This window comes from Pygocentrus nattereri, chromosome 7 (assembly GCF_015220715.1).
Source record: "Pygocentrus nattereri isolate fPygNat1 chromosome 7, fPygNat1.pri, whole genome shotgun sequence".
In the NCBI taxonomy this organism is placed as follows: Eukaryota; Metazoa; Chordata; class Actinopteri; order Characiformes; family Serrasalmidae; genus Pygocentrus; species Pygocentrus nattereri.
Window position 1 is genome coordinate 13363820 of NC_051217.1, and position 11124 is coordinate 13374943.

The 11124-nt window shown below is 40.4% G+C and overlaps 1 protein-coding gene across 2 annotated transcripts in view; it reads right to left on the minus strand.

The window, feature by feature from the left end:
• ppfibp2a (PPFIA binding protein 2a) overlaps positions 1–8006 on the minus strand; it is a 49590-nt gene extending 41584 nt beyond the window's left edge. For both annotated transcript variants that reach the window (XM_017709041.2, XM_037539752.1), the window contains exons 1-3: positions 7990–8006; positions 6861–7018; positions 707–811 (exon numbers count right to left, since the gene is read on the minus strand). In XM_017709041.2, the coding sequence (XP_017564530.2) occupies positions 707–770 (64 nt within the window). In that variant the 5' untranslated portion in view covers positions 771–811; positions 6861–7018; positions 7990–8006. The remainder of the gene's footprint in view (positions 1–706; positions 812–6860; positions 7019–7989) is intronic.
• Positions 8007–11124: the final 3118 nt, after the last annotated feature.

Here is an 11124-nt window from a genome sequence, read left to right on the forward strand (position 1 = left end):
ATAGCAGTAACAGTAAATGACCCTACTCTTCTGTGCCTTGTGTGTACCAAATAACTATGCTCTTGCATTGAGAGTCAAGAAACTATTTTTTTTTAAATGCACATAAGCCATAAGTGTTAATATTCATGGTCTTTTTCTTTTCCTCGAACTTGTTCCTCCCTCATGAGTTCCTCTCTCATAAGCATGTGTGTGGGACCCATAAAAGAGGCTTGCTTGAGTAATCATGTCATTCTGTCTTTCTCATCAGTGCACTAGTGCTTTTTAGTACTCTGCTTTAACCTGGCACCATCAAAGCCCATTTGAGCATCTACTTTAGTTGTGATAAGCAAAGTTGTCATAAAAGCAGCTCTCTGTAGGAAATGCTTCTTGCACCTCAGAGGCTAGAGGGGAAGTGCTAGAAGAAAGAAATGTAAAGAGGAAAAAAAAAAACAGAGCGGACCTTCATATAAATGTGTTCACAGACATCTTTTAAAAAGTTATGCATTTTATATTCATTTTGAATATGTTGGTACTCTCATGAAAAAGTCACAACCATGATGCAATTTTAAACAAAAAGCATAACAAATACAGCAATGAAGGGCAAAGTGATGCTCTACATAAGCAACTTTTACAGACATTTGTCACAGCATACTAGTGTGCACACATCAATGAAAGTGATCCCTGAAAGAGATAAAAAACATGTTTGCAAGTGAAGTGCATTTCTTACCCGCTATAATGTCATCCATTTGCTCCAAGGCTGCCTCCAGCATGGAACTGGCATCTGATGCCATGGTGATGAACTACCTTGCCTGCTTCACTGCTCTGTTGTGCACTAGGAGACATTCAGAAAAATCCATGCAGCTATCAAAGGGCGCACTATAAAGTCAAGATCAGATCCACCCAGAGAAAAACAACAGCATAAGCTGGGGACTGTGTTGTGTATAGTCACAGTGGAAGTGGTTTTGGTTTTAGACTTTCCTCTCATTTTGTGGCAGCCACTCCTGCTGTTGTCCGTATTTCTAGCCAATTGCGGTGGAATGGGGGCGTGATATCTAAAAAAGTTATTTGCATAATCAATTTATTTCCAAGCTTTGTTTCATTATAGAAAATGTTGTGGCTATGGCTATAACAATACTTCACCTTCACTCCCATTTTCCACAAAAAAACGCATATGCATAAGTGTGGGCTCCCATGGACAAAGTACATATTTACTTGACTTGTTTCTAAGTGAAAATAAGTTAAAGCACTAAAATGTGCAGAAAAATACCACGTTTAAGTGTGTTCTCTGGAGTCAATGTGTTAACATACCAAAATAACTGAACACATAGCCATTAATGTCTAAATAACTGGCAACACAGTTCACCTCACTGAGTACACCTCAGTGAACATGTCCAAATTGTGCTCAAAGGGTCAATATTTTGTATGACCACCATTATTATCTAGCACTGCCTTAACCCTCTTGGGCATGGAATTCACCAGAGCAGCACAGGTTGCAACTGGAATCCTCTTCCTCTCCTCCATGATGATGTCACCAAGCTGGTGGATGTTAGACACCTTGTACTCCTCCTCCTTTTGCTTGAGGTTGCCCCACAGGTGCTAACTTGGGTTTAGGTCTGGAGACATACTTGGCCAATCCATCACCTTTACCTTCAGCAAGGCAGTTGTCATCTTGGAGGTGTGTTTGGGGTCTTCTGCCATGTGGTGAAGTTTCTGAAGGGAGGGGATCATGATCTGCTTCAGAATGTCACAGTACATGTTGGAATTCATGTTTCCCTCAGTGAACCGCAGCTCCTCATTGCCAACAGCACTCATGCAGCCCCAGACCATGATGCTACCACCACCATGCTTGACTGTAGGCAAGAGACAGTCGTCTTGGTACTGCTCACCAGGGCACCACCAGACATGCTGGACACGATCTGAGCCAAACAAGTTTATCTTGGTCTCATCAGACCACAGGACATGGTTCCAGTAATCCATATTCTTGGACTGCTTGTCTTCAGCAAACTATTTACGAGCTTTCTTGTGCGTCAGCTTCAGAAGAGGCTTCCTTCTCAGATGACAGCCATGCAGACCGAGTTGATGCATTGTGAGGCGTATGGTCTGAGCACTGACAGGCTGACCTCCCACTTCTTCTCTGCAGCAATGCCGGCAGTACTCATGTGTCTATTTTTTGAAGCTAACCTCTGGATATGACGCTGAACATGGGGACTACTTTGGTTGACGCTGGCGAGGCCTGTTCAGCGTGGAACCTGTCCTGGAAAACTGCTGCATGACCTTGTCTGATCTTTATGGAGAGCAACAATTCTATTTCTCACATCATCAGAGAGTTCTTTGCCATGAGGTGCCATGTTTAATATCCATTGGTCAGTATAAGCAAACTGTACCCAAAACATGAAATTTAACAGCCCTGCTCTCCATTCACACCTGGAACCTTGTAACTTGAAACACATGACATCAGGCCACAATTGGGCACAATTTCGAGATGTTCCCTGTGAGGTGTCCTCACTTGTGTTGCCAGCTGTTTAGACATTAATGGATGTGTGTTGAGTTCTTTTCAGAGGACAGTAAATCTATACTGCTATACAAGCTGTACACTGTCTACTTTAAGTTATATCCAAGTTTCATTTCTATAGTGTCGTCCCATGAAAAGATATAATAAAATATTTGCAGAAATATGAGGGGTGTACTCACTATTGCGAGATACTGTATATATATATATATATATATATATATATATATATATATATATATATATAGAAACAAAAAGGAAAGTGACATATCTGAATGCCCCAGCAAGTAATGGGTGGGGGGGCCTATCTTTTAGGCTATGTCCGGAACATGGCCGCCATCTTGAAAGCTGCCATATTGGACCAAGGGCAAGTTTTTCCAATGGGAAAGTGGTCATGTAGCATATCAACGAAGACGAGAATTGTCTCAGAAATCGATTGCCACAATCAAATTTGCAATATCTCTTGTCATTCAAAAGTTATCAACACAGAAAGTTGCAACAAGAACTGGCAACGTTGCCCGTGATACACAGCTATTTGACGTGTTCAATGTGCTGTCCCTGGTGCTGAACACAGAGGTGAAGGTGCAGGATCCAATCTATGGAGAAATGCTGTCACAAGCCTCCACGATGCGGTGCTGCAGGTGGTGTTTGCTGCGGATTTTCTCAGCATACACAATTTGTTTGAGATGACCCTAGAGATAAAAGTCGATAATAAAATAAAAAATTAAATAAAATTAAACCTGTCCTGTGACATTTGACTCACCCTGTGTATATGTATGTATATATAAAACCTTCTTTACTTTCAGTGTAATTTCATTATGAAATTTATACATTTATAATTTAAAGGGGGACAGCCATTTTCAAATTATGTCAAAAAATGAAAATTTGATTGAGATACAATGTTTTGTCCTGATAGCAGCAAATTGTATATGTGTGTATATGTGTGTGTGGATATTATATATATATATATATATATATATATATATATATATATATATATATATATATATTATATATATATATTGCCAGAAGTATTTGCTCGTCTGCCTTCACACACATATGAACTTGAGTGACATCCCATTCTTAATCCATAGGGTTCAATATGATGTCGGCCCACCCTTTGCAGCTATAACAACTTCAACACTGCTGAAACTCATTCCATAATGCTCTCTACACTGTTCTTGAGCTAATCTGAAGGCCACATGAAGTTTGGAGTTCTTTAGCGATTGACTCTGCAGAAAGTTGGCGACCTCTGTGCACTATGCACCTCAGCATCGGCTGATCCCACTAAGTCATTTTACGTGGCCCACCACTTCGTGGCTGAGTTGCTCTTGTTCCCTTTGTTATTATACCACTGACAGTTGACTGTGGATTATTTAGTAGCGAGGAAATTTCACGACTGGGCTTGTTGCACAGGTGGCATCCTATCACGGTACCATGCTGGAGAGCGACCCATTCTTTCAGAAATTTTAGCAGAAACAGTCTGCATGCCTAGGTGCTTGGTTTTATACACCTGTGGCCAGGGAAGTGATTGGAAATGATAAATTCAATGATTTGGATGGGTGAGTGAATACTCAGTTGGCAATATAGTGTTTGTGTGCGTGTATATATATATATATATGGGGCCATAAGGTGGTTATAATTTTTTGGGTTGTTATTTTGAGATAATGAGTTAATTACCCTGTTATCTCAAGATAACAAAATTGTTATTTTAAAATAACAATTTGCTTATTTTGTGTAACAATCCAGAAAATTCTAGCAACATGACCTCTTTGGACTTCCATAGACAGAATTTAATACACACACAATTATTGAATTGAATTATTGAATTACTGCTGTGCACTGTTCAGAAGAAGAACTGAACCTGTCTTCTTCTAACTATCTCACAAGACCAGAACATTCCTTGCCTTTTCCATTTCCTTTTATGCATTAATATGCATTTGTTTACATGTACTGTAATGTTTCAGTGCTTTTAAAAGCAATAAATCATGCCTGCTGCCCAGATAATTATCTTAAGTAGTCTTCACATGCATCACGAAGAGAAAAGTCAAAGAATAAAATGTGAAAAAACTAAATGGAGTTTCTGAAATTATTATAAAACTAACAAGAAAATGGAACTCCTAATAACTGCAAAACCTGGTACACCACCAAAGCTGTCACCATCAGATGAACAGTACTCATAGCTTTCATCTTTGAGAAATGGGAGAAAATCTCATTTCTTTGATAAGGTCCACAAGTGTTTCTGTCCATCCTTCCACTGTGAGCAGACAACTTAGCCAACTTCTAAGACTGAACTTGGGAGGTGTGGAGAAATATCCCTGAAGAAAGCAAGTCTCATAACAAATGGAAGCTGTGATAAAAGCAACAGACGGACACATTAAATATTGAAAAATGTGATATTACATTCAGTTATTCAGGCTTTTCATATTTTAATGTTAACTATATGTTCTCTTCTCTATTGTTCCCTTATTTGCAGGAAAGAGAGGCACTTCAGTTACAGTCTGCTAATCAGCAGGTGCTCTTATTCAGCAGTGACCAGAGTGCTCTCACACTCTCAGCCTCATCTATCGTGAAACAATGATCAGAAATTTAAAGTGAGTAGTGTGGCCATTCTTCTGGCAGGTCATTGGTAACCAGCCTGATAAATGAGAGAAGTGGGGGCTAGTCAAGCGGAGGGAACCAGACCTTAATGAGGAGGTACACAAACATACACAACCCATGGACACACACACACACACACACACACACACACACACACACACACACACACTCCAAAATGTCAGCTTCTGCTAGACCAGCAGTAATCACTCTGGCAACACAGATTACACAGACACCTCAGTGACAGCATCTGACAGCCATTACTGCAAATAATGTGTGAAACACCTGACATCATAGCTGTCTAAATAATTCCCATCACTGCACACACCGAGCACACACACACATATATATGTATTTAGATATAAATATATCTAAATACACTGAGCCACAGAAATGTTAGACCCTGAAACACTGAGAATAGAGGAAAGTAGCAATTATCATAGTTCCCTCTGAACAGCGAAGTCTTTGGAATTAGTACTTGCTGAACTCAATGTGGTTTTACATACAAAGTGTCTTACACAGCACATTTAATAAAGTGCACAAATAAATGGTGCACACATAGCTTGGCCTTTTCGTTTCCTACCTTAACTGACAAGCACAGTGTGTTATCTTCTATATGAAATTGAATGAGGAATGTTTACTGGCAGTTTATCAAAGTATTCCAGAGCTCTTGTGGCAGGGTGTGTGATACTGCAAAGTTTGGTATCAATCCAATACCAGAAAAAAACTGTAAATACAGGTCTAGTATTGCAGATACCAGTACTGATACAGATACTTTTTACTTATAAAAGCAGTTTGTGTAGAGAAGAGTAGCATTTCATAATATATAGTTGAATTGATCATCAATATGCTAAATCTGAATATATAAACGTGTGATTTTTGCTTTCCACTGCTAATTAGTTAATGATGTTCATGCTAAAACACAGGTCAGCAAAACGTTTAGGCAAATAAAATCTTTTTATTACTGCAATGAACTTAAGTTACAAACATGAATTGTGCACAAAATTACTACTAGAGAACAATGTATGTTTTAAAACTTCAGGTTTTTTGTTCAGGAACAATTAAATAATAACGAAACATAATTTCTCCCTTTCATTGCACTTCTTGACTTTTTGTGAAATATAAAAGTGCACAGAATAATGACTGGGGAACGAATGTTGTAAAACTTAAATTCCTTCTCAGTTAGTTTTCGTTCAGAAACAATAAAAATGTATCACTATATAAACTACCTGGACAACCTTTGCCTCTCAGAAAGGACTCTGCCAGCGATCTCTGTCTCTGTGCGGGGGGGTCTCAGACTGTCTGAGGGATTTCTCCTGCAGTTTGTAAGGTTTTCATTTACAGCCATAAAACATCTCCACACAACGCTTCTCTTTCTCTCTGCCATGCTCTCTGTCACTGTAGCTTGCATATGTCTGCTCTCAGTGCCGGTGGAGGAGGAGCAAAGTGTGCATGCAAGATGTGAAATAAGCGGCATTTGCACAGACATGAAACAAGAGCGACGTACTGAACATAGAGAAGTTTTGATGGCAACATGTTAGCTACTGTTTTCTTTATAAATACACATCAAAGTGGATTTAAAAATCACTGCTTTCTGTATTTATTCACATATCACATGCTGTCCTGGCACTTTTTAATTGAAGTTGGTGGCAAATCAAAAATTCACTCAATTGAAACAATAAGCATGACAGTCAGGTACTCAATAGTATGTATTAGTCAATCGGCAGAATTTCAAGAACACCCAAATAATGAAGAAAAAATGTCCTATACTCACTGGGGAAGTGTCCTGAGTCTCTGAACCACAGCAGGGCTGTCGCTGCATCCATTCAGCGTGAATAAGGCCAGAGCGATTAAAGCTCATAAGAGCTCTCCTGCAGCCTGAGCTCAGTGTGCTCACCTGCTTTAACCAAAGCTGACAGTCTGGCCTGGCCTCTAGAGGAGCACATGAACAAGAGCAGTGCTGAGCCACAGACTTTTCCCTTCACTAAACAGAATAAATTACAATAAATTAAGGAGTTTTAATTTATCCTCAAGTTTTATGGCAAACTCCGTACTGTGAGAGAGGAAGGATGTGACGTAATACAAAGACAGCAAATGTAGGAATTAAACTTACAACACTTATAATGAAGAAACACGCCTGTTACTGTGTTTTCTCACTTTCTCCGACCCCTGATTCATACCATGTTCATTCTAGTGATGGCAGCATGTTTTAATGTTTTGTGTCTTTTCAATCTCCATGCAGCAATTATCATGGGGTTCTGAAGGGAGCAGTGACTGGCTAATGAAGCGGGCTGTTAATAAATTTATGCAATTACAGAAATCCTGAGGATGTTCATTAGATGATCATGACTCATCTGTCTCTCCCAGAAAAGAGGCAGATGCACCCTTCACTATTAGCATATCACTGCCAGGCACAAATACATGCAGCCATGCGTTTCGTCTTGTGGTGCTTTTAATGATAGTACAGCAATTAAGCTCAATCTCCTCAGGCAGCCTGCAATGGGCAAGCTCCCTCACAATGACACCATATGGCAGGAGTGCCATCGACTGTGGGCTACGCAAGAGAGAGAGAGAGAGAGAGAGAGAGAGAGAGAGAGAGAGAAAGAATGAAAGAAAGAAAGAGAAAACACCTGCAACAGTAGCCCATCTGATAGATAGATAGATAGATAGATAGATAGATAGATAGATAGATAGATAGATAGATAGATAGATAGATAGATAGAAAATAAAGGAGCAATAAAGGAAATATATGAGAAATATGGAAATGTCTCAAAGAAAATGAAAAAAAAGCATGAAACCAACAACAGATAGAAAGACAGAAAGAGAGAGGCGTGTTTTGTTCCAGATCCAAAACATTAGAGAGATAAAGAAAGAAACAAAGAAACAAAGGCATCTGTGAACACCTGCAACAGCAGCCCATCTGAGAGAGAGAGAGAGAGGGGGGGGGGGGGGGAAGATTGATATAGAGTGAGAATGAAAAAGAAAGAAGCAATAAAGGAAAGATACCAGAAATATAGAGAAAGAAAATAAAAAGACAGATAGAAAAACAAAAAGAGAAGTTTCTAAATGTTCCAGACCCACAACATTAGCCATTAGCCAATTAGAGAGAGAGGGAGACAGAGAGGGAGAGAGAGGGAGAGAGAGAGAGAGAGAGAGAGAGAGAGAGAGAGAGAGAGAGAGTCTACTGAAGAATCCTGTACTTTATTGTGAACCCGCAGCCCAGCGCAGCCCAGCGCAGCTCCCCTCTAACTATAACCCCATCAGTCTCATCAAAAACTGATTTCGTCTTCCACTTCTCATCACATTTACTTTAAGATGCTGCGCTGTCCTCGAGTAATAATTTGCATGGATTTTAATCGCCAGTTCAGACTAACAGACTCTGTAAAACCATTTTCAGTACTTTCAGACTTTCTGCATGCTAAATATTCAGATCTTCATTCCGTGAGCACGAGCGCACAAGGGATAAATTAATAACGAAACATGAATAAAACGGCCCGTTTCTAGTGTAGTTGTGAACTTTAAACCCGGCTGTGTGGGTGAGTGAGTGCAGTCCCAGCATTCAGGCTCCGTTCACTCACTGCTGGATTTAAAAGAGCAGAGAGACTGAAAAGAAAAGGTAAACTTACCAATGAGCGCATGGCTCTGTGATCCACTTCTTTTTCTCCCAGTGGAACTGGAGTAACACAGCAGCTGAGCAGTGAGGAGATCAGTCAGTCTCAGGCAGCACTGCTGTGAGCCCGGCTCGGCCTCTCTTGCGCCCTCCAGTGGCCAGAGTGTCAATAACGGAGCAGCGCAAATCTTGCTAGGAGGAATAGATTTAAAACAAAGTTTATAAAACAAAATCAGCAACTTGTGAAAAGTATGTACACCCTGAGATACGCTGCCATAGGAGAGGTAGAAAGCTGCTCAGTGCAATATTCAAAAAGTAGTTTCAAACAGAAAGACGTTAATATTCACAGCCAAAACGAATGTTGCCATGCAAAGATATGTACATCACGACAGTATAGCCATGTTTACCTGCAGGGCATCACAGTTAGCTCACTGCATTGAAAAAGACAGGTGAGTAGGAATATGTGAGACAGTGAGGAACATGAGATCATTTTCAGGCAGCGGGGAGAGCATCTTTGTTTTCACGTCACTTTTTATGTGGTTGCTATTCACTGAGTAGAGCTGGATTGGAAGGTTGTGGTAGGCCTGTACTTTGATACAAATGATAAAAAAGCTATTTTAAACCTAGTAGGTGTGCTGTAAATGACTGAAACAACAAGAATGTATCACTTCCCTTCATCGAATGTTACATCACATTAAGGACATGGCTTCATAATCACTCCTTGAAAAAGCCCAGTTGTTGAAATCCATGCCAATAAAATCCAGCCAAATGAAGAGCTGCCTGTTGAACATCACTGGTTCCTGCTAACAGATTGTGTTTAACTGGTTTACACATCATATTATGCAGTCAGATCATATTTCAGCTCCCATAATAGGGCAGACACACAGACAATATTCAACCACACCTAAGACCCCTAGACCCATCATCGCCCTTTTTTCTGCTCTGAGGCAACAGCACTACCCACTGTACCACCCTAGTCCAAACAAATCATCTGGAGTAGAGACTCATTCACAATTAATTCACTACTATACTGCAATAGCAGGGCACGACCTGGGGAAGCCGCTGTCGCTGCTGTACTACCAGAGATTGACTAACATAATGTTTGGCCAATCATATCAGACCTCATTTGTTGTAAGCCAATCATATCAGACCTGGGGGGAGGGGCTTTCTTCATGCACTGTAAAGTAGCCGAGCTGAAGGATCAAAAAGATAACTGAAATAAAACGTTAGACCTTATTGAAAATCTATAATATACCAACTGAAACACTGTGAAACAGAGTGAACACATCCAATATAATATGGATTTGTGGAAAATAAAGGACAGTATAGCTGGATATCTGTTTTTCACTTGATTGCTTGCTAACTCCAACTAGCAAACTTTAGTTAACTTTAGGCTTAAGGGAGGTAGTTAGGCTAACTTTAACATCACCTTACTAGCTGACAAATCAACTAGTTTAACCCACTGAGTCTACGGTTTGACCTCACTTCACAGTGAATGTGAGAGTGTGAATGAACCAGAGGGACAGAAGAAATGTTACTGAAAGCTCTTTATATGCTTCGTGTGGAGCCCTGCTGATGACATTCTGTGTAAATAAAAATAATGCGTGGCCATACCTTATTAACTTGTTCTCGTTCCCACACTTTACTAAGTCGTGGCTACAACTTAATCATCTCATTCCAACGCCTTACTACGTCATGGCCATGCATTATTTTTATTTATACAGGATGTCACCAGTGGAGCTCCGTAGCTTTGCTTGTTCATTTCTGTTCCGTATTTGGAAATAATGACACCAGGACGAGGCTGAAGTTGCTTCCTATTCACCAGATTCTTCTTTGAGTTTCCTGCTGCAAGGCACCAGAATGAAACTGCTGCAGCCTTTAAGGTGTTTAAGGTGGAACCGGAAAATTCAAACAAGAAACTGGTTCAGCTTAGTGTGTGTTGTGCTGGTATGAGTGGATCAGACACGGCAGTGCTGCTGGAGTTTTTAAACACTGTGTCCACTCACTTTCAACTCTATTACCTTGTTGGTCCACCTTGTAGATGTAAATTCAGTGACAGCAGCCCATGTGTGTCAACATAGTTTGTGTTGGTCATCCTGTAGTCCTTCGTCAGTTGTCATAAGACGCTGTTGGCTGGATATTTTTGGTTGGTGGACTATTCTCAGTCCAGCAGTGACACTGAGGTGTTTAAAACCTCCCGCAGCACTGCTGTGTGATTCACTCAGACAAGCGCGACACACACTAACAGACCACCACCATGTCAGTGTTAATGCACTGTTAATGTTGAGAATGATCCACCACCCAAATAGTCCCTGCTTTGTGAGGGTTCATGGGGGTCCTGACCACTGAAGAACAGGGTATAAGGGGGCTAACAAAGTATCAGAGAAACAGAGGGACTACAGTCTGTAATTGTAGAACTACAAAGTGC